This window comes from Bombus terrestris, chromosome 9, assembly GCF_910591885.1.
Source record: "Bombus terrestris chromosome 9, iyBomTerr1.2, whole genome shotgun sequence".
Classification (NCBI taxonomy): Eukaryota; Metazoa; Arthropoda; class Insecta; order Hymenoptera; family Apidae; genus Bombus; species Bombus terrestris.
The window spans coordinates 1,396,306-1,421,423 of record NC_063277.1 but is presented as its reverse complement, the minus strand read 5'-3'; the positions used below and the strand labels follow the sequence as shown (position 1 = coordinate 1,421,423).

General features: G+C 27.7%; 4 protein-coding genes across 10 annotated transcripts; 1 reads left to right on the top strand and 3 right to left on the bottom strand.

Moving 5' to 3' along the window:
- Nucleotides 1-86: 86 nt before the first annotated feature.
- Nucleotides 87-2,084, bottom strand: LOC105666030 (mitochondrial nicotinamide adenine dinucleotide transporter SLC25A51). Its single transcript, XM_012311527.3, has 3 exons — nt 1,742-2,084; nt 1,349-1,608; nt 87-1,265 (listed from the first exon to the last, which is right to left on the bottom strand). Exons 2-3 carry the CDS (start codon nt 1,493-1,495, stop codon nt 552-554), a joined length of 861 nt encoding a protein of 286 aa, XP_012166917.1. The 5' UTR covers nt 1,496-1,608; nt 1,742-2,084; the 3' UTR covers nt 87-551.
- A 314-nt stretch (nt 2,085-2,398) lies between these two features.
- On the top strand, nt 2,399-5,789 carry LOC100651720 (very long-chain specific acyl-CoA dehydrogenase, mitochondrial). Its single transcript, XM_003397384.4, has 8 exons — nt 2,399-2,686; nt 3,331-3,535; nt 3,611-3,829; nt 3,905-4,333; nt 4,409-4,672; nt 4,745-5,101; nt 5,172-5,387; nt 5,504-5,789. Exons 1-8 carry the CDS (start codon nt 2,616-2,618, stop codon nt 5,630-5,632), a joined length of 1,890 nt encoding a protein of 629 aa, XP_003397432.1. The 5' UTR covers nt 2,399-2,615; the 3' UTR covers nt 5,633-5,789.
- On the bottom strand, nt 5,776-10,064 carry LOC100651839 (leucine carboxyl methyltransferase 1). Its single transcript, XM_003397385.4, has 4 exons — nt 9,692-10,064; nt 8,913-9,096; nt 8,490-8,841; nt 5,776-8,399 (listed from the first exon to the last, which is right to left on the bottom strand). The coding sequence occupies exons 1-4, from the start codon at nt 9,899-9,901 to the stop codon at nt 8,195-8,197; spliced, it is 951 nt and encodes a 316-aa protein (XP_003397433.1). The 5' UTR covers nt 9,902-10,064; the 3' UTR covers nt 5,776-8,194.
- A 493-nt stretch (nt 10,065-10,557) lies between these two features.
- LOC100651605 (microtubule-associated protein futsch) lies at nt 10,558-24,483 on the bottom strand. 7 transcript variants are annotated; one of them, XR_007225067.1, is made up of 10 exons: nt 24,298-24,483; nt 18,353-18,488; nt 17,959-18,133; nt 17,574-17,863; nt 17,272-17,452; nt 15,118-16,167; nt 14,376-14,579; nt 14,190-14,298; nt 13,625-13,727; nt 12,605-12,704 (listed from the first exon to the last, which is right to left on the bottom strand). XR_007225067.1 is itself a non-coding variant. In XM_048408352.1 (9 exons), the coding sequence occupies exons 1-9, from the start codon at nt 24,302-24,304 to the stop codon at nt 11,272-11,274; spliced, it is 3,585 nt and encodes a 1,194-aa protein (XP_048264309.1). In that variant the 5' UTR covers nt 24,305-24,478; the 3' UTR covers nt 10,558-11,271. The 7 variants fall into 7 exon arrangements, 5 of the variants coding, with proteins under 5 accessions (XP_048264309.1, XP_020720291.2, XP_048264312.1 ...); XR_007225066.1 differs by having other exon boundaries at nt 13,625-13,700; nt 24,298-24,482; XM_048408352.1 differs by lacking the exon at nt 13,625-13,727 and having other exon boundaries at nt 10,558-12,704; nt 24,298-24,478.
- Between the last annotated feature and the right edge of the window lie 635 nt (nt 24,484-25,118).

Here is a 25,118-nt window from a genome sequence, read left to right as displayed (position 1 = left end):
AAAAATGTATTGACATAGGATAGCGATAAGAATGATATTCAAACTCAGATAAGTATTATTATGTTTTCTAATCACTGCACATTATCGAAATTTGCTATCTTATTTATTAGTCATAATTGTACAATAAAATACATTGAATTCCATTTTTTAGGAATTCGAAATAAAAAGTGCATTACACATGCAGCATAGAAAATAGTATTCTAACAGTAGAATAATACACAGTTATATCGAAAAATATCTAAAGAATATATACAATGCAAATTTCTCCGCCGTTTATTATTGTGCCATTGAGGTTTTATTTATGAATGCATAATTAAACAGAAGAGCGTTCACTTTTTATTAACAATGAGTAATAAAATTAATCATTTAATTTAATCATTAAATTTATTTCTCCTGCACAATGTTTTATTGTAAGAAAAAATGTACAATTAATATAATTAATATAATTAATTAATAGATTTGATCAAAAAATACTATCTGCGAAATTACGCATTAAACAACATATAAGAATTTCTCTTTAAATAAATTTAAATACTTTTCACATAAATTTATTATGAAAACATGATTGTTTTTAGAAAATCATAAGATGCATTTATAACTCCCCAACTTATAAATGATCGCATACAATTTAAATGCACACCTTTGTAAAATGATATTACTCTTCTATCTCTTGCAACATATACTTCACGAATAACTGTCATAAATTTCTCAAAATTACCACCTATTTTTGACTGCATATGTATTTTTATTACATTTATAGGATAAAATACAGTACTTGTGAAACCACCTATTAAAGCACCATTAATAAAACTTGTAAATAATGACTCTTGTTCACCAATGTATCTTTTTGATTGTTCTTTGAGAATAAAGAACATGAGATTGGAACAACTATTTCTGTATATAATTGGTACTAATCCACGATAACATTCTGATATACCATAATTTTTTAGTAAATATTTAAATGCATGCGAAGTATTTTTAAATTTATCATGATACCGCCAATCCTGGAGCAATGTTTGTACTCTTTCAAGGGGCATAAGTATAGCCTCAATAGTACCAGCAAAATGCGCTGCTATTATTCTACTTAATATATCATTATTTGTTAATGTGCACAAACGTTCTTTACAACCTTCATACATACTAAACATTACACTAACCGAAAGAGTTTTCTGACAAAAGGGTGGTAAGATCCCACGGTATAGTAATCTTATTCCCTCTTTAGATATCTGACGAAACGCAGTATTGGCTGGAACATCTTCCAAAATCTGTTACAACAACAGAAATTTATTTATTTAATATGTATATTCTGATGTTTAAAATATTACAAAATAATTTATTTTACACATACCTGTCTAAATATAATCTTATTAATAGGAAAAGTAATAGATACATTAATTACTGCAGCACCCCATCCACAAACAAATTCTTTACAATCATTATTATTAAGTGTTAATAATGATCTTAGTGAGACATTTTGTGAAGCAACGTTACTCATATTAATACTTTGTGTAATAATTTGTTCGGACTATAATTTAGTAGCAACCAATCATAATTATATTTTTTACACCATTTCCTCCTTACATCGTTCGAATTAAATAAATTGTTTACCTGTAATTAATAGATAAATAATATGATTTCAAAATGTAAAACATTTCATTATTATTCATATTATGTAATTTTTATATACACCGTAACTTTTATACGCCCAATATATATACAATTTTGTAAATATATAACTCACATTTTATACAATTGATATTCAGCCCATATCGCTTTATATGTACCATAAATCCAACATAAATATGCTTTTTGGTTCACCAAATTTCCAACCCGCATTTCTTTCTTAAGTGCTACGAACAATACTGATTATTCCAACGTCGGCTTTAATTTTCTTTTTCTTTGTATAACCAGATACGACACCAATTAGTTATATACATATGTGAACCAATCAAAGTTAAAAAATATCAAACTTCAAAATACATTTCTTGATACATATAATCGAAAAAAATGTTATTCACAGAATATCAATTACATTTTTATTTATTCATAAAACATGACCGTAGAAAGGGAGAGAGAAACAGAAAGAGAAAGAGAGAGAGAGAGAGAGAGAGAGTAGGGGAATTTCTATCACAATCTGCAATGGAAATGTGACAAAATATTAGATTAACAAAAATTAATTTTTCTTAATAAAATATTAAAATAAAAATATGAATCATGTAAAACATCTGTTTAGATATTTCTAATATTAATTAATTTCTGATATTAATTAAAATGTAAACAAAATTGTTTAATATTATTTTATTATTGATCGACTATAGATATTAAAATTTCTGAACATAAAAACATATAGATATCTATGTGTATGTATGTGTGTGTCGTATCCACATGTATATAAGATCCATTTCTTGTATTCTAAACCAATTGTACATTAGTTCAATTTTTCGTAATGGTAGTAGCATAGAATTAAACTTTGTCCTAATTTCATAAAAGTTGATTACTTCTTTTCCGTTTTGTCTTAAATTTTATTTTAGGGTGTAAAAATAATTTTTAAGTTGATTTTATTATATTAGGAATAAATATTTCATAAAATTTGTGTATTAACGTGAATTTTGAAAATGCTACGAATTACAAGTTATATTGGACTAAAACCCTCAAATTTTATTAAAATCATTAACTCGAATGCCAGGTAAATTGCTTTTTTTTTAAATATAATAATACATTAGCATTTTTGTGCTATTGTTAAAGGTATGTGTCATATAAAAGTATCCAACAATTATCTGTCATAAGATAGCAAGCTGCTCTGTACATTCTGTATGATATTTCACATTTTCTGACACTTTCTAAAATAATTGACAAAAATTATTTTGTGTATGTTAATTAAATTATTATTAAGTTATTATATACGAATTTATAAATTTGTATTTTAACTACTTATATTTATGTAAAATATGTTGACTAATTGGACTTTGGATAAATATGATATATATATGTAAACAGAATGTATATTTTGACTTGATAAGATGATACTTAGATACATAAAAATTGAAAACAGTTGCTATTCATACAATTTGATGAATAATGAACAAATTCAATCAATAATCATCAATTCCATTATTATATGCAACTATAATATATTTATATAAATAATTTTTAAAAAATGCAATAAATATTGTCAATATATTATATATAAAGAAAGTTAATAATATGTATATATATATCTATCTGTGATATAAAAGTGACAAAAAAATTATGTAAATGAATCCTTAATTTAAAATTTAATCTGAGTAATAAATTATTTGATATTTACTTATATAATATGATGTATTTTAGATGTTTTGCAACACAAGCTGCTGTAAAAAATGCACCCAAAGAAAAGCAGGAAAAAGATATAGATTCAAAATCTCAATCTTTTGTTAAGAATATTTTCCTTGGTCAGTTAGAGACTACTCAAATGTTTCCATTTCCAGATGTTTTGAATGAAGAACAACTTGACACATTAAAATTAATAATAGATCCCATAGAAAAATTTTTTGAGGTAACAAGGTTCTAACAAAAATGTGAGAAACCTCTCAGAAATTTATCAATTTAATTTAAATTTTTATTCTTTTAGAAAGTAAATGATCCAATGAAGAATGATGAAAATGCATCGATAGATGAAAAAATTTTGCAAACAATGTGGGAGCTTGGAGTATTTGGTCTCCAAGTTCCTCAGAAATATGGTGGATTAGGATTAACTAATACGCAATATAGTAGATGTGTTGAAATATGTGGATATCACGACTTAGGTATTAGTATTGTGTTAGGTGCACATCAAAGTATAGGATTCAAGGTATATATTTATTTATTTATTTATGATATCCCATATAAAAATAATAATCTAAATAATTTAATTTAATCCATATAGGCTATACTTTTATATGGTACCCCAGAACAGAAAGAAAAATATCTTCCAAGAGTTTGCAGTGGAGATTATGCAGCATTTTGCCTCACAGAACCAAGCAGTGGTTCAGATGCTGGCTCAATTCGTTCTCGTGCAATAAAGTCAGTAGATGGTTCACATTATGTCTTAAACGGCAATAAAATTTGGATATCAAATGGTGGTTTAGCAGAAATAATGACAGTTTTTGCACAAGTCCCTATGAAAGATCCAAAAACTGGTGAAACTAAGGATAAAGTTACAGCATTTATTGTTGAAAAATCCTTTGGCGGGGTAACAAGTGGACCACCAGAAAAAAAGATGGGTATTAAATGTAGTAATACAGCAGAAGTAAATTTTGAAAACGTTAAAATACCAGCAGAAAATGTTATAAGGAGTGAAGGACAAGGTTTTTCGGTATAAGTAGATTTTAATAAAATTTGTTTACAAATTGTTTAAACAATATTTATTAAACACTTTGTATTTTATCAGGTTGCAATGAATGTTTTAAATAATGGTCGATTTGGTATGGCTGCTGCTCTTTCCGGAACTATGCGTTATTGTATCAAAAAAGCAGTGGAACATGCAACACAACGAGTACAATTTGGACACACGATAGATTATTACGGAAGTATACAGGAAAAATTAGGCCATATGGCGATGTTACACTATGTAGCTGAGAGTCTTGCATATTCAATTGCGGGAAACATGGATAATGGAAGTCAGGATTATTATTTGGAAGCTGCAATTTCTAAAGTGAGATTCTAGTACAAAAAAAATAAAACTTAATAATTTGTTTATTTTTTAAGTTCAAGACAATTGTTTCAGTGTTTTGCATCGGAAGCTGCATGGTGGGTTTGTGACGAAGCTATTCAAATACTCGGTGGAATGGGATATATGAAAGATACTGGTCTCGAACGAGTTCTGCGAGATTTACGTGTCTTTAGAATTTTTGAAGGAGCCAATGATGTCCTCCGTCTTTTTGTTGTACTTTCTGGACTTCAATCTGCAGGCATACATTTGCGACATATAATGTCAGCATTTAAGATTCCTACCATCAATTTGGGATTGATCTTTGAAGAACTAAGTAAAAGAGCTATGCGAACAATTGGGTTGTCATCAACGCGTAATCTTATGCACTTAGTTCATCCTAATTTAGAAAAAAGTGCTACATTGTGTGCTAAGGTTTATATTAATTCATAGTATTATGACATAAATATATTAATATTTATTTGATATTGATTGATTTTTGTAGAGCATAGAAACTTTTGGTCAAAGTATAGAAAGTGCCATTGTCAAATATGGACCAAATAAGATTGTGGAGCAACAATTTGTTCTTAACAGATTAGCTCAAGCAGCGTTTGATATATACACTATGGCTATTGTATTAAGCAGAGCAACTACATCTGCAAACAAAAAACTTCCAAGTATGGAGCACGAACTTCTTATGGCAGAAACTTGGTGTTCTCTGGTAAGCATATAATCTTATTGATATATACTCAATTTTTATTTTTATATTATTTTATATTTATATTTTTTATTTATATTTTATACTTTATTTTTATTAAATTAACTATTATATTATAGGCATCCCGTCGTGCGAATTCTAATTTGAAATTTGATAAGCAATTAAATGTATTTACTAACTTAACCAAAATTTCAAAGAACATGTGTGATGCTGGTGGATGTGTTCAACTAAACCCACTATGTTTTTAATGATACGTTCAGACATTGAATAATTAATATACAATAATTAACAGCTTATATAATATTAGAAATATTGAATCTGTAACAGTACTGAAATTATTTTGATATTTTTACACAAAAGAGATATTGTAAATAAACTGTTATAAAGAATATACACATGAAAGTAGATGCTATTTATTTTTCATTAAATCTCACAAAATAGTGAATTGAATGCTTAAGAAATAGAGTAATGTACAGTAAGTTTGTGTGTGTAGGTTTTTTTTATAATAAATTAAATACAAGTAGAATTTTTCTGTATCATACATTTAAAAATGTTTGACAACATTCCTCCCATTTACGTTTTCATTAAATGTGATATTAAATATAAGAAAAAAAGTACCATAGTATTTTAATTTATAATTAATATTAACTCTTGATTATCTTCTTTTAATCGTAATATAAATGCGCAATTTAACAATATCACAACATTACACAAAGGTAAGAATATACTTTCTGATCATTTTTTTATCTGTCTATAATATGGAAGCACATAGAGAATATAGCCATTGTACGATTTAACTTTTACAGCATCCATATAAGACATTAATAACATTAATCATTAAGTGAAGTACATGCAAAAACAAAATTTGTGTATTTCGTACTATAAGAAGTATTACACTTAAGTTTGAGATTCAAATTATCAATTTTTTCTTTAGAATTTACAAAACGGAAACTATCATTAATTACACATATATACAACGTTTCTGATTGTATAAAAATCAGTAATGAAATAATATTTAATACTTGTTCTTTCAGCATCTAAAAGTTTACAACTGTTTAGAATTTGATAATAAATACATTGCATTTCAACTATACATTGGCAGTGTTTTTCTCCAATTCATGATAATTAGTGATAAACCAATTTGAGTCTCAAACTTTAAGCTATTTAAAATATTTAACATGTATAATAAATACCATTCAAACGTAAATAAAGTGGTATGAAACTATTATGATGAGGTATGATTTTATTATTGAATGTTTAGAACATGAAATTGGAAAGAATTTATCATTACTGACAGATACAACTGTGATTCATAACTTTTCAGAAAAATAGAATATTAGATTATTTCTTAGTGTTTGTATTACTCCAGGTATGCAATCTTATCTTTAAAAACATATGAATTCTATAACACAAACTCACAATCTGTTAATATATGTATTTGTGTGTTTCCCCTATGTACTATACCTTATGGTCTAATAAGCCTTTATAAGAATATTAGTAAATATACTATCACAAATAAAAAGAAGCACTAATAAAGTCAAATAAGAATCAATATATTAAAATGTATAAACGAAGAATGATTTTATGATCAATATAATAATTTTTTAATACCATTATCATCTGATAAATTCTCCACTTTTCCACATTACTTTTACTTTTTATATCACAACCCTGATATTCCTTTATAAGAAAATAATATTGTTTGTATTTTATTAAGTTATTGACAATGTAATGAGTCAACTTGAATTCATTGGAATAAAACTGACTCAAATATTATCTAATTAATGTATTGATAATTTGTTTCCTGAGAAATTTTTTTACGACTTTATGATCCATCTACCTATCATGTTTCTATGAAAATAATAACAATGCAAATACAATTTTCTGTATATATTTTTCAATACACAGAAATGTGTTATATCTTAATATCCTAAGTGATAATATTTTATAAATGTGAATAGCAATTGTATTTTAATTAATTCTTTCTGTACATGTAAATTATCATTTAAATTAGGGCACCTGTAAAACAATATACTCAAAAATTACTTTCCAAAACATGTGCTGTTCTATTATTTTATGTTTAAGTAAAATCCTTCTTTCGTTGCATGTTGTTACTCTACATAAATTACCTTCATAAGAAACTGCATATGTAGTGAACTAATTAATAATTTAAAATACTATCTGTAATTATGATTCTTTTTAATATGAAACTTATAAATATAATTATAAGAACTTCCAAGTACAAAGTAGTAAATGATAGGGAAATAAAGTTTGTTAATGATTGAGATTATCTCTAATTAAAATACTAATTTTACAGGAAATACATGGAATTCATAGCAATAAAATAAACATCACATGACTGAAAATTAGTTTTATATTTTTTATGCTATCTTATATTTAGCTGCTCAAAAAGATATGAAAGGGTTTTAATCTTTCATTAATACCACTTTAATATTATTTTCACGATATTTATAGCACACAAATCGCAATAGAAGTAGAATATATTTGTTTTAAATTTGACATAATAAAATTAATTATTTGAATAAATCATCAGTTTTGTATAGCTTTATATAAATTGCTTTTTATAATACTTCAAATATATATGAAAGAGATATCTACACATAATAAAAAGAAATACACTATTATAAATCAAACTATGTATTAATCTATATTAAAAATTTAAGACCAAAACTTATTAACTTAAAAATCAATGATTTTGTATCATTAGTTACCACATATGTACTTACAAGCTTATAGATTTTTAATGACACAGTATCACTACCTGGAGTAACTTAGAAGAGTTAGAAAAGCTAACCCTGTGCTATAGACAAGTTTTTAAATATTTGTCCATTCCAAGCAACTGAGATACAATAATGCTGCAATAACTGAACTAAAAGTTCTCGCTCATCCAACATTTCTATATGTTCGATCCGACTACGGTCATCTAGAGGCAGTGAATCATAGACCTCTACCATTGTCCATGCATTAGAGCCTTCCCAACTGTTTATTGTAAAGCTGAAATGTACATTTTTAAGTTGTATTTTTGATAAAATGGTTATTACTTTTAAGGTAATACACAAAGGAAATACAACAAAATTACAGTACCGTCTTTGTTGAGTTTCCAAAGATTCACAATCTTCTACACCTGCCAACAAACATCCACGACTACGTAGATTGGACAACATAACTTGACCAAATTTATCCTTCATGTTCACTTGCTCATAATTAACAAAAATACTATTTGGAAATTTTCCAGCAAGCCATTTTAATAATGCAGAAACTGCACTTGTGTCTATATATACTAAGACACATTCTGCAAGGAACATGGTTGGAAGATTAAAATTAACTTCTGCTTGTGTTAACTTATTAACAAGTTCAGATATGTGTCGCAGATCTATTCCCACCAAGTGATAATTGGCAGCATGTAGATCTGTTGTTGAAAACCTAATTTCTCCATCTGCAAAGTAAATTCTAACTAAAGAGAATCTATATATAAAGGCAAAAATTGCAAAACTAAATATACTCTACCTTCTGTATTTAACATATCTATTAATTGTTTATGTTTTTTGATGTGATAACATTTTCGAGCAGTAATGTTAGGAAAATCAAGTTCGATAAAATTTGCTGGACACTTCCCTGCTTCTTTAAGTCTCCAATAGAGAGTATCAAATCCAGCACCCAAGTTTATAACTTGCCCCTTTTCACCAGATAGCTACATTTGTCATAAATTAATGTTATCTGTGTGTTATAGGTAAACTTATTTAGGTGTATACATTTATATTAATTATTTATGTTTATTTTATAATATTAAATTGAGATATATATTATTATATATATAAATAATGAAACTAAAATATTCATCCTATCATTCACATTCTTTATTCCGCGTATATTAATGATTATGAAAGTTAATAAATGATTGTAACGATTGTGTACATAGCTGCATATACATAGATTGCCTACGATTCTAATTAATTATAGTAGTTAAAGAAGAAAAATAAAAGTATTTCTTTCGTTAACTAAAAAGAGACGGAAGATCGTTTAATAATTACAATCATAATTTTCAATTGTTCGTTATTTTTATAGAAAAAGATGCGTTGTCTGCACTAGATTAACCTATTTTACTGTTTCATGATAAAAAGAGAACTTTGGAAATTAGGACAGGGCCTCGGCCAGGTCAAGGTTTCCGGCATTGTATGTCCTTTGCTACTCAAATCAGCTGTATCCCGGATTGTTTCTATCATGTTCTAGGTTATGCAAATTTTGAAATTGCAATAGTGAAATTTAAAGAAAGCAGAATTAAATACCTTAAGGAATTTGTCAACGAACACTTCAATCCCCTTTACTCTTGCGTAATAACCACGATTGATTTCCGGAGCTTTCCGACCAGGTTGTTTTACGAAAAAGTTAATAAATGGATCGGACCAGTAACCAAGTTGAACCGCATATCTTTTACACTCACTTGCATCGTCATTAGTGGCCTGTATGGCCTCATCATCAGCCATATCTTTGATCATTACACCAATTTTGGTTCACTTCAGTTATGATAAATCATTATTCGACGTTTTCTTTATGTAGAAACCGTTACTTGTCACTCATAGAAAACTGTACAAGCGACCATACTGCTTAAGACTGTGTAGAGATTGCCGTAGATTCGCATCTACTTGCGGCGCAAGCTTGCGCCTGCTGTGCGGGTTATCTGACAGTAGGGGTATCCCCTAACCATCAACTTATACCTTAATAGATATTATACATATGTGTAGAAAATATTAATGTATCTCATTATAACTTACTATTGTGTATGACTTATTTTATTTACATTATCCATTAATACCGTTAATTATACATGAGTTAAATTAATCAATACAATTTCCACATAATGTTTCCTGAAAATATTTTATATAAAAAACGAAATCAATAATTATAACTAATATTGAATAAAATACTCTTCCTTTTCTAGCATCTTTATTTATTAGATATTAAGTGAAAACAGTATGTAATTTCAATAGTATGGGTAATTATTTATTTATCATAAATATTAAATAAATACAGTACAGGATAATTTAATTAATATAAGGAAACATATATGTAGGTACACAAATTTAATTGTAAAATTACTAAATTTTGTTTACAAATTGAAATGGATTATCTGTAAATGGGTAATAATTAAGACTTATGTATCTTTTGATCTTAATGAATGTATTCAAACACAATGTCTGACATTTTTTTAAATTAAAAATGTATATAATGATAGTACGATTGCATATTATATATGTTTCTGTATATAAGTATACAAAGATACAAATTAATATATATAAAATGTATAAATATGTAATTATTTTTTGCAACATTTCTTGACCAATAGTTCTATAAAATGTAAAGATATCCTTTTACATCTTTGTTAAAATAATATGTATTTTAAAGATAATCAATCACAGCTACTCATATATATGTTACTAAGTAAATTGAAGCTAATAATTGAGTAAAAAATTAGTTAAGATACATATTAAAATAATAGATGTTATTAATAATTACAGAAGATTATACTTTAAATGATATTAATTTCATTCCAACATATATAAACAAATAGATAGGAGTATAATTTAAAAAAGTTTTATTTACTATTGACACATCATTAAAAAAGAGACATGTAATCAGATTACATAAATTATGAAGCAAAAAACATGTTGGAATATAATGTTATCTAACAAAATTCCAAAATATTTAAAAAAGTAGCAAAGCTATGAGTGATACAGTTTGAGATATATTAAAAATATAAAAAATTAGAAAGGACTAGCGAGTATCACCTTTCATTCTTTTCATAGTTTTCAGTTTTTAAACTTTCTTATAGAATATGTAAATAATTATTGTCTGCTTTTTGATATAATTACTGCTCTACATCGGATTTTTTAATAGCTGGTTTTGAAGCTGTGGGTTTTGTTTTTCTTTTAGGTGGAACTGGTGCATCAGAAGTACTAGATGAAGCTGTCTCAGGAACAGTGATATCAGTAACAGGTGTTTGTGACGATTTTATACCTTTTTTAACAACTTTTACAGCCTTTTTTTGTTTACTTGAAGAACTACTGTCTACTGCAATATCATCCAGTCCTTCTTCTGATTTTGTTTTTGTTTTCTTTGTAATCTTTTTTACTACTTTTTTGGTTACTTTCTTTTCGCCATCACCATCAGTTGCTTCCATAGGTTCCACTTCTGACACTGACTTTTCTGTAGATTTTCTTCCAATCTTTTTCACTATTTTCTCTTGATCTGTTGGATCTGGCTGTGCAGTTTTTTGAATACTTGTTGAAGGTGCATTTAATTCTTTTGTTCTTAATGGCCTAACTGGAGTTTTGTCTGATGGTGCTGATTCAGTTACTTCATGCTCTGATGGAGTTTCAGTTGATTCTATTATTTCTTTTATATTCCCCTTAGATTCACCCCTGTCAGGTTCACCTTCTTTACTTTGTTGTTCTAATTCTATTGTTTCTTCCTGCACTGATTTCTCTGGTATACTTAAATTTTCTGAAGATAATATAGGTGTTTCAGTAAGTTGAGTTTCAACTTGCTCTACTGACAATAAGCTCTGTGGAATTTCTTCTAATTGGCTTAATTTATTGGCAGTATCGATACTCATTACAGTTGTGGAATTATCCAAATTTAATTTTTCTTTATTTTGTGTAAAATTAATTGAAGATGTCAAACCATTTATATGTATCTTATCTTCTGTTTCCGTTAAATGAACAGGTGTAATTGTAGAGGAAAGAATTTCTTGCGGCATTATCTGAGAATCTGACATAGATTCTTTTGGTTCCACTTGTAATACAGATTCTGCAACTTGGATAGGAACAGGGCTAACTGTTAGAATTTCAGAGGCAGTTAGGAATTCTTTTGCATGTTTTTCATCTCTAAGGTCTGGTTGTTTTATTTCTTGGGTATCTACTGTAATTTCAAGAATTTTTACATTTTCTAACTCGCTTTTAATATCTTTTTGTGAGGTAATTACTTTTTGTTCTTCAATTGAAGAAGATTGAACTAAGTTAGATGGTTCTATAGATACAGTTGTCTGTTGTGGAACTTCTTTTAATAATGAACTTGTACTTGAAGTTGTATTGAGTTCTGCAACTTTTTTATGAGATGTTTGCATTGAAAAATTTGTAGAAGAATCCATAAATATATCAGGTATTGCACTTCCTGATTTTGTTGAAAATTTTTGGGAAATATTATCTTCACTCTCTTGATCTCCCGATAATTTAGGTACATTTGTTATAGGAACATCATTAACTACAGATTGTTCTTCCGTATTAAAGGTAGTTGCCTGAGCTAAATAAGAGAAAATAATCTTATTACATACTCATATAAATAAATATTTTTTCTATTATCTTTCTATTATATATATATATAATAGGTTACAGAAATGTAATTGAATACATTTCTTATTTAATAATTCTTATATCTAAATTTTATTATTTTAAAAAATAAGTTTGAATAATTTCTATATGAACATAAAAATAATAAGTAATATATATTAAAAATATATACAAACAATACTTTATGTAAATACATATGTAAAATATACTTAGATAAAATTCTAATTCTAATATAAAGGATATAATGATTGCGATTGAAACTGTTATTGCAAAAGTGCTCTTATGAAATGTTATTTAGTAATATATATATATGTGGAATGCGAATATTTCAGATTAATTTAAAGCACATGGAGTATAGAATTAGTATTTTTACATTACACAAGCATCAGAAATGTAGTGTTAAAAAAGAAGATGATGTAAAAATATCATGCATATGGTAATTAGTATTTCGTTTTTTAGTGCAGTATTAAATTTGTATTAAGCATGAAATGCTCGAAGTGCTTTTGGTTTTAAGTACATATAAGTAAGTTACATAAATACAATAGCGTTTTTTATAAACTACTCTAAAGAATTTAAAATAATCCATCAATGCAGATATATTGATAAAAGAGAATTAATATTAATGTATTTTATATTTCTTTGATTTATAAATTATAGAAATCAAAGTGATATGTAATATTAATATCTTAATGATATGATACAATTTATTACAGCATGTATTATTATACATGTAATATTACAGTATTATTGTAAAATAATTTTTAATAAGGCAAGTTTTAACATATACTGTGTATCGGTTTAGTTGTGTACCACAAACTTTTTTAATTTACTTAAAAATCGCGAATCGATGATGCGAGTTCTCAAAATATTTACCCCATTAAAGCAAAACGACATTACAAGACGTAGCAATGCTATGGCGCCAGGATCTGTTAGTTGCTGTCCTCTGTTCCTGTTTCAAACACTTAAACTTGATAAACTGTATAAAAAACATATATTTTTTCACTTATTTAAATTATATAAAAATTCTCTAGTATATTATTGAATAATACAATTTGATATTTTGTTTAAATTATATTCCTATAGAATTCAAGTCTTTACTTCCAAATATGAGTTTGAATGCCACATGCTGTATTAAAAAAGGGTGGGAGGCAAATAAAATCGCAAAGCATTTTTATAAAAACAGTTAATAGCTTTGCATTATGAGCACTTTAATTTTCTATTTCGTATACAGTTTCCATTATTATTAAAGATTCTTAATTGTAAAATTAAATTTCAGATTCTTTCAGGTTCGATATGTAATCGTAATTATCGTATAATAAAAAATATTATTTCTAACTTAAGACTTTTGTTTCATTTTTATATCACCTGCAGTTGAATAATTTTTATAATCACGAAATATTTATAAAAAATAATTTTATACATATTTTATAATACATACCAGTTTCTTTATCCACTTCATCTACAGATTCAGTAGATTGAATAGCTTCAGTGGATTTAACAGATTCATCAGTCTTGTCAGTTGTAGCTTTTTCAGGTTTTTGCGTTTCCTGCAAATCATGATATAGATATGTTCATGTGCAAATCACAATTTTATCAATTCATTATGTATTACTTAATTAATTACTTTAGGAGGGGACGGTAACCGTGGAGGCGCAAGAGCAAGTGTTTCGCAAATTTTTTTCCAAATATTGTCAAAACTATCGCGACCCATATAATCTATCTGACCTTGTTCCCAACTTTGTTTTCGCATATGTTCTTCTAATGCAATTTGTTCAGCGCTTCTGGGTTCACCTAATGTCATTTGAGCCAAGGCACCAGCTAGGCCAGCCTATGAAATCAGAAGAGATCTTCTTATTTAATAACTAGTAACGTAATAGTAAAATGAAATAATATAAGAATATAGATTAGAATTATATAAATATACATTCATATAAATTATTTTGTAAAGTTACCTTGCCTACATGTGATAGTAATATGATATAAATACATATACCACAAACATAAAACAATATAATATACAAATCTAGTGCAAATTAATAACACAATGATGATAATAACATATTATATTTCTAGGAAACTATACCTTTTGAATAATTTTTAACAAATATCACTTTCATTAATAATTATGGGATAATGTAGAAGTAACTAAAAATGTAAAGAGCAGGAAATATTTATCAGCATTGTTAAAAATATTAAATAACAAAAACTTTATACTAAACAATTTTATTAAAGCTGCAAGTAATGTCCCAAAAAATACTAAATATACAAGCAATATATTCAAAATTATAATGCAAATATTTTAAAATATAATAAGAGAGTGCTTTTAACTTTAATATAAAGAAAAATATATGGGAACAGTTACTTACATTTGAACTATTTGGATCATCCATTATGTGTAAATCAGATTGCGTTGCTACATTGTGGAAATCTGTACAAGGTTTGGAATCAGGATGAGGACTAGTAGATATTAGTGTGCTTGTCCGTTTGTCTGTAACGTTTATATTTTCATTTCGTTCAGTATTTTGCTTATTTGAGTGATTATTCTGATAAGCTATGTTATTTGGCATAGCTTGGTCATGATTAATATTGACATCTAAAGATTTACAAGTTTGGTTTCCTTGTCCATAATGTTGAACAAGTTGTTTATTATTTAAATTATCAAACATTTGACAATAACTACAATGATGATCAACATAAGTTTCATTATGTTGATGTTGTTTTATTTCTTCTGAAAATGATTTGTTACTATTATTAGAGGAATGTTTATACTCAATATGCTGATGTTGCATTATTTCTTCTGATACTAATCTATTACTATCATTGCAAGTACTTTGGGAAATATATTGGTTGTTAGTAGATTGATAATGGGATTCACTAGAATGATGATATTGCATATTATGCACAGAAATATATTTTTCTACATTGTCTTGAGTTTGCTGATGATTAGATTCTACATTTAAAGTGGATGTATCATTGGAATTAGGAAACAAATGTTGTTGCTCAATTTCATTTCTGAATTGATTAGACTGTACTTGATTATGGTGATTTCGCATATGTGAAGAAGACATATTTTCACTACATTGTTGATTATGATAGAATTCCTTGTTACATTCTGGTGATGACTGGCTCTGACATACAGATTTTGAACTTTCATTTAATATAGATATAGGTGAAGAACTATTGATTTTGAAATAATACTGTTGTCTTTTATTATTTTCTGCTTTATAGATAACTGAATCATTTGGTACATAATAATTTTCCCATGGATCTTGGAATTCTGAGAAGTCTGGTGGTTCTAAATATATGTCATTCTGTATTTTGTTTTGCATGTCCATGTAAGTGGGACTTCTTGGAAAAAAGGATTCAGAAGGCATAGGAATAAATTTGTGCCAAATTGGTGCCAATGTGCTGGTAGCCTATGCAAGCATCATGCCAAAACAGAAAAATGCACATTCAATTGGTTAGTAGAAAACTAATTTGACAGTGTCCATTTTTCTTGTACTTAATATTATAATAAATACTAAAAACTAATTAATCATATAGAATATTTTATAAGCTTAAACATTGAACTATTGTATTTAGATATATTAAGTTTATAAAAAATATATACTTATAGATTAAAAATAATTTATATTTTAGAATAAATTTAATACGATACTAACTACAACTATAATAGACATTAAATAATATTATATGATGATAAAAATATATTAAATGTATGTTACAAACATACTAATAGAAGAGAAAAAATGGACACTGATCTACTAAAAAAATATATATAAAAATGAAGATTAAACATTAATAGCTGTGATATTTTAAACATTTATAAAAATGTGACGAAAAATTTTATCGGTCTTTTTTGCAACTTATACATATTCTATATCAATTCAGCTATTAATATTAATATTGAAAATTAAAAAAAAAATAAAAAGTTAAATATATTTTAAATGCAACAAAAAACAAATCATGTCAGAGAATTCCACTGCAACACATGTATGTACATATATATAATAATGTATTTCTAATAAATTTTTGTAAATAACTTGTAATCAAGTAGCTTTTATTAGCACTTCTAATATTATTATTTAAAATAATAACATGCACATTCAATTTTATTAATAAAAATTCTTTGATGACAGAATTAATGAAGATTAGGAGATTAAACCTTTCAAAGATCTTTTGAAATATTCTGATTATAATACAGCAACTTTTATATACATTATTTGTTATGTGCAATATATATACAGTTTTAGCTATGTTTTATCAAGCATGTTTATAATTGTGCTTTTGAAATGTTGTATATTCTATTTCTAGATATATTTAAAAAATTCTTACATATTTTATATAGTATTTTAACAAAAATAAAAGCACATTATCTAAACCTTACCTGTTTTCTTAATATTTAAGGCTATAGTGAGATTCAGAAAAGAATAAAAAAGGTTAATTATAAATTATATTCTAAATTATATTGAAATCATCAGTGTAGTAGATTAATTTAAAAAATGGTCGGTCAAACTTACCATAATAGGTGATAATTGAGGATGCACTTTTTCACAAAATATGTTCCACCATAATTGCAATAATGGTTGCAAGTGTGAAGAATCCATAGGTGGTTGAACAATACCAGTCAAGGTGTCAAAATACTGTAACCATGGTTTTGTAATACCAATAAAATGTATTATTCTAACATCATCTCCAAACCTATTAAATAACAAAATTTACAATTACTTTATCTTCTATTTATGTATTACTCACATGAAAAGTTATACATGTATATGTAAAGAAGTAAGAAAATTATAATAGAGTAAGCAGATTTTCTTACTGCTTGAATGCAGGAAGATAAGAGTATGTAGCAGTAGAACACATATTATAGATAAACGGTAAATGTTTAGAAATATCTTTTTTAGCCCAATCACTAAAGTACATATTTAATAATCCTTGATCTCCGCCATCAAATGAACCTTTAGCAGCAGCAAATGCAGTAATAGAAGCAAAAGTTTGTTGGGATGGTCTGTATACAAATACACCAGAATTGAAACAATCAGGCCAACCAACGTCAGGAGCAGCAGACAGTTCTTCTCTTTCAAATAATTCATCGCAATTTCTGATGACCTAACATACGCGCGATATAAAAAATAAAAGCACGAAATTCTTTTAAAATCCAAGTAATCATGTCTTCGTTAAAATGAATCATTTTGCAAACTTACAAGTGTGTCTGCATCAAGGAACACACATTTTTCATATTGAGTCAATCTCCAGCAATGCAATTTGGTAAATGTAACACCCAATTCTGGTCTAGCTAAAAGTGCTAAATTAGCTTCATCCTTTGAATCAAGTACATTTACTTCCATTACCAGAGAAAAGATTGCTGATAATTTTTCCCTAAATACAATTAAAAAGAATATTTTAGCTGTATGCTGATACAAAAATGTTAATAGTCGTTTATCTTAAGCAACAATTATCAACTGCATTTAATATGCAATTTAAATACAAACAAAAATATATTAACGCTATCTTCTCATTTTTTGAACGATTTTCGAAAATTGAAGAATACGCAAACATTCAAGTATACTAATATAAGCCATTCAGAAATGAGTTTACCTCATGGTTTGTGTTACTCCAGGAGTAATCAAAACGGCCAGTTCGTGCTTGGTACCAACTTGATGCAAAGAGTGTGCCAAAACTAAGGCACCCAAAGAATAAGCATCGTTGGTAGCTAATGTAACCCAGGCGTATCCTTGAAATTAAAATAATTATTATCAGAATGATTGTAAAAAAATAATAGAATGATTATAATTAAAGAAAAAAAAATAGTAGTTAATATTTCTTTGCAATTGTGTAAATAAATTGCTATGTTCGTGTGTGCAATGTTATGCGCATAAATTGATAAGACATGTTTTATATGTGAAAATAAGTGGTCATACATGTCACAAATGTCTTATCAGTTTATAAGTGGTTGAAGCACTGAATTTTTAATTGTCTTCGACATTATATCATTAATAAACATTACAAGTAAAAATATATTCATCTAGTATATATAGCTCATCAAAGATAACATTATGAAGTTTGTTGGTGTTATTCTGTTGTGTTTGTTATCTTCCTAATGATTACATAAATCTGATTACACAATTCTAACAATTGTCTAACGCAAAAACTAACTGTAATAATAATACAAATAATATACAATTATTACAAATTCTGAATTGTAATTTCGAAATGTTCCGAAAATAATCTCTCAATTTTTTACATTTATATATGTATGTTATACATATATATTTTTATAAGTGTATTATATTCTTCAAAAAATATATTTCGAATTAATTCGAAAAGTTACAAAAGTGTGCGTTCAATGCATCCATAAATATTTTCTAAAGTGATAAAAATAGAAGAAGACGCACATGCTAGAAATTCATTTGATCCAAGCAAGCGAACTTAAATGTGTTCAACTTGTTTTTCACCAATAAGAAATCCAACGATGCTGCTTTATTTATAACCCTTTCTATTTCTATTTCGTAAATGTCATCATGTCGTTCTCTCCGGCTAGTTGTTGAATCTCGAGAAATTTAGTTCCAAAATAAAAATATTATTTTTAGCTATTTATCTGAATACTACTTGTGCTCCAACGATAGGTTTGTTCGATAGGATATGATCAAGAAACTACATTAGAATATATATATGTAAAAGATAAAATATCTTACTATGCTCCCTTACGATAACTGATTATCAACTCTTCAAGTAGTTCTCAAGTAATATTGAAAATAAGTATTTCTAATTTACATAATATCATCTAATACATAAATTCTAATCCCATTCAATAAATGAGTGAATATTAGTTAATAGACCCATTTCTTTTTAATTGTAACATTATAGAACACCGTTACATCGGCAAAACAAAATATCAAGACTAAAATAGTAATGGATTTAGTTTTCGCTACAAAAAATCATCAATTAGATTAAATTAACATTAAATGGTATGTAAAATAACTCTATGAATTGTTAACATAAATTACTGGAATGCCTTAATGGAGTTATAAATAAGCACTTGTAATTCTCCGGAAGTATCCATCCCATAGCGCAAGAATTAGCACAGGATACCTGACTAAATTCGATCAATTTTTCGAATTTTATTACGCAGCATGTTTTACGAAACACAAAATGGAGCTAAATCATATATGTAATAATTCTAGAATTATTTCATGTATGTAGTCCCTCTCTCATAAGCCTTGAAAATATACCGTTCACGTTTCTGGAAAGGCTGTGTTATATGTATTGACATTGAATGAGATATTAGGTTTCCTGCGCTAGGTGCATTTCACGAGGTTATCATTATAATCACGGAAATGACACTTTCGCAAAATACCACTATTTAGTGTAACAAATTAAAGGTGTTCAATAACTGTCTAGTTATTGATAATTAGATACAGTGTTCATTAATATATAATATATAATAATTAATATTATATATTAATATATAATAATTATTATCATACAATTTACCAGCGAATACTATTTGCATATCTAATTATACCATGATTTAAGTGCTGCTAATTTCACTATTTAAATTACAATCTAATTATGCAATTACATGGATATATGAAGAAAACGATTTTCGTTATCACTATATGGATTTTATATATTCAACATCTAACGTGGAATTCAATGAAATTATCGATAATGTAGAATTACAAATATTTGTCCATTTCTAATATTTCATAAAAAATGAAGCAAGCATAAGTAAAGTTTATTTCCACATCAAAGTTATTGTAATTAGTGTTTTTGTACTTCTAGCGACGATCAATATTAACTTACATTACTTACGAAATTAACATTTGATTATCAATTATGTACGTTGAGTGTTTGATATCATTTCGGAATTATTCCGGTAATATCAGTATGATTTCATGATCTGATTTGTGGTTTCTCTTGCAGAATATCATTATTAACATTCTTTATCTGTCGTCAGGTTCAAAGAATTTATGTGAAAGCAGATGACACTAAAGGCTTTAGTGAAATTAAATGTAACGAATGCAAAGAAATTGTGTCAATCATAGGCGTAAAAAAAATAATAAGGAGAGTTGAGAAAGAGAACAGATATAAGAGAAAAGCTGGGATTTCTGCTGCCGGTGTATTCCGATAGATAACCCACTGAATCGCATCGAATCTTTCCATACACTTTTACATTACCTAGCACTATTTATGCTAGTGATCATGAAATTCTAAATCAATAATCTAGATAAATTATAAAAATTGAATGCAATTTCAATCATTGTCATAGTCACCAATAGAAATAATTTAAATTGTTCGATATCCTAGAATGAACACTTGAAATACAGTAAAAAATACTTTTGCATTAAATAGGTTCCTTGTCTTTAATATTCGCTTATTGTTCTTACACAACAACATGAGAATATCAAGCCTGTTAATATGAATGTAACGCTCGATATTTCATCACATCTATCCAAAAAGAAATAAATAAATTTCCTTAGGTAAACGCGAAAACTCGATTCGTCTTTTCTAAGAATATTTTGTGAAAATTACGGCAGTTCGTCGTATTTATTTCGTCACTTAATTACGCATGGATCCAAGTTGGCCAATAGTCGATGGCCGGAAGAATCATATTAACCTGATGTGTCACGATTTTGGCAGTAGTGTCTCTTTATTTGTTTCCTGATGTGCCGACATTATCACAGGGCGTGTTAAAAGACACAAAACATTATCTTGGCTATGAGAAAGGCGGTGCTCGTCTTCTCATATATTGTAATATGCAGACGAAACCCGAGAGGCAAACTGCCGGCGTCGTTCTGCCACACAGGTTTATATTTATACAAGCCGGCTAGCTTATAATAGCAACCCAGCCTCGTGTTTGTACAAAATGCATTCATATACTTTGCGTTAGGTCAAGCACTTGTCTCCCAAGCCTGACCAGATTTCTTTATATGATTATACTTCAGACAGACGTATACGAATCGACACCTTTTCCTACGACGCGAATAATCCATTATTATCGTTCCTTATTTCGGAATATATATGGAATGTGCATTCAGATAGTTTTCTCGATTACTCGTATCTTCAATCACAATATTAGCATGAGATTCCATTACAATTAAGATATCAAAGTTTTTTGGATTTATACTAGATATATATCGAAAAATGTTCCAGTTACTATTAGAATTAAAGTAGATCTTTCTAAGATCTTTAAATTCTAAAACTTTCAAACCTGAAATTATTATGACTTTTCTGAAATTCTTTCTTACTCAGAATCGCAAAAATTCTAACTTTGTAGCATATATGTATTAAGAAATTTTCTCGCTCTCTTTCGTATTTTTCGTTAAAAAACAATGAGTTTTTTTCATTTCCTCTATCCTGTACACGTTATATTAACGAAGAACTTCAAGAATTTATAAATAGAAGTGTAAAAATTGAATTACTGATGGAATTTTAGCAACCGTAGAGGACTGACGGAGCGTCCATTGTCGGGATCTAATTTTATCAACTTATTTGCTACGGGCAGTTATGCGGATGTAACGTCGTGAGATTCTATGCCGAGTAGTTCATGGTATAGAGATCTGAGCAGAAAGTTTATAAAACAAGCTAAGTTCATTTTAGACAGTTCTCGCTTTGAACTATTCATTTTTCTAATTACTTGTTACCTAGTTAGGTTTAATGTTGTCATTATCAAACCATTCTTTCATTTATCCCTTTCAATATCATAATTGAAAGACGAAGATTGACCACTAGGGACTAGTCACCTTTATGTTTCGTAACTATCCCGGATAGGTGGAGCTTAGAATTAAGGGTGAGGAAAAAGTAACAAGAAAGATCGTATTTAATTAGAAATCCGTTCTATAAAGAGGTACAGTAGGAATTGTAGAGTGCGTCTAGACATCTAGACGAACCTTGCAATCTAGAATTCCGGGTCCCGTCTAGACGAAGGTCAAGACTGAATCTATATAAAAATAGTGCACGGCTATTTCGCATCAATTGTCGTGCAATGAACTTCCGTTTTAGCGTAACTGTATTAGTTGTGGCGGTGCACATTTTTATTCGGAATACAAGAATTTTAACTGCAACATTGCAATACTCAAATCATACAATATGATAATTCGATTCTGATTTTTTAAATGACTAAAAGTTACTTTGTGACATAATTTTTGTTGAGAAGATAAATATTAAGTAAGAAAAGAAGAAGTACGGAGTGAAACTACTTGCTTAATGTCACAATTTTCGTTTAATATATTATCTTTTCTTTTTATTCTTCATGAATGAAAATTCTTCGTAAATACATTGCGGCTCCCTGTTACATCATCGTAGCATGTCGATCGATAAACGCATTAATATCATCGTCGTAATAATATTAAATAATTCTCGATTACAGAAATCTTCAATTAAGTAATATGAATTAGGAATAATTTCAACTGAAAATAAATATTTACAATATGAAATGGAGATAATAAAACGCGAATCTTTTCGGTATGTACATATCTACTAAAAAAATATTGGATGCAAATATATAATGCAAATATATAATACAAATAGATAAAGTTACAGAAGCAAATTTTTCATGAAGTCGAATTTTACCGGGTTCGAAATAAATATAAAGAAATAGGGAATTTTGGCAAAGAGCCGCAATTTCTTCCCCTGACGGCTAAGAATAACCTACAGGAATACCACCGACTGTTATCTTATTTTATGTAGAAGGTATCTTGTTTCTAATGCACAAAACAATAAAAAAGAAGGAATCTGTGTTGTAAACGTACTTATGCTTTAAATAAATACAGTATACATATATCTAAATAAATCAACAAATTAATTTTATTTTTTAAATATAATGTTTTAAACATAATTATATAAACACAATTTATTGTGTAATTATAAGAACTGAAATCATTGCAATTCATCAGATGTTTTTATTTTATACTTCTAATTTTAAAAGGTGTGTCATGTTAGGTTTTTAAATATGGCCGCTCGATCATGTTCATAAGAATAGAATCACACGTTTTATTGGAAAAGAGAAAGGAATGGCGATAATTCAGTTCGTTATAATGTAATTTTAAACAATTAATTTTAAAATATAATTATGTGAAGAATAATTAATGCGAGAACACTATACATAACACAGAGTATAGAATATTAAATTCGCGCCAATCTATCGAAAAGTAAAAAAGAGATTTCGCGCATGCGTCCAAAGGAAACATCGTAAAACTGAGCGCGAATTGGACCGATTTTCGCAAAATAAAACGAGACACATGCGTTTTGAGTTGTTGATAAAATATCGGAAGGAAATAATTGTTCCTAACATAAATAGTAAATTAAACAGTCATAATGAAATAAAAATGTATACGTTTTATGCATCCACATTTATGTTTTAAGAGGTTATTGTTCGTTGTCTATGGGAGATATAATTCATATGAAGGTCATTGGGTCAAGACCGGTTACCGGCGACGTTATCACACATCCCAATTGAGCTTTCAATGACTGTAACCTTAAGGCAAAGTATGTGAAAAAAGAAAAGATCGAGATACATATATTGTTAAACTTAGACTTACCACCCATGATCGAAAAATTCGTATTTCTTTTTTAACGGACCGATTTTACACACTTAACACTTGCCAATGCCCTCACAACTAACAAGAAGCCGTACGATACGCACTTCATCAACGCTACAAAACGAGTGACGACTTGCGACTCTCCTTCCATGTCACGTCGCTCTCCCCTCCTTTAAAACCGTTTATCCTCACTCTGTATTATCGACTGAAGATTCAGCAAGCACTACTACGCGAACAAAATATATATATATATATACATACAACGGATTTTATATGGTGTATATACAAGCATATGTACATATAATAACAGAAATCTTTTATTTTTTAATTTGTAAACTTCTGTCAATTGTTTATTAGTTTAACATTAATAATAGAAATGTTAATAAATGATAGTGAACTGCAAGTTCTGAAGCGATGTGTAAATTGCTCTAAATAATACAATATTAATTTTTCATATATTCAATAAACATAGTTTGAACCTTTTTTGATTAAGGGTAATATAAATTCTACTTTAAAACTTCATCTTAAATTTGTTTATATACTTCGTGAACATTAAATAAACAAAAATATGCATAAAATAATATACAGAGGAAAAAGATTAAGTAAAGAAGCACTTACTCGGTCATTTATATTATAAAATCGTACAAACCGAATAAAAATCAAAGTTGTAATAAACAAGTACAATACCATAGATGAGATACAGATAGTTACATGATACATATCACATCACATACTTCTTTTGTATTCGTACGTTCATATGCGCGAATTTCACAGCCATTCGCGACACCTATCGCGAAAACATTGCAGTAAGCGATGCGTCG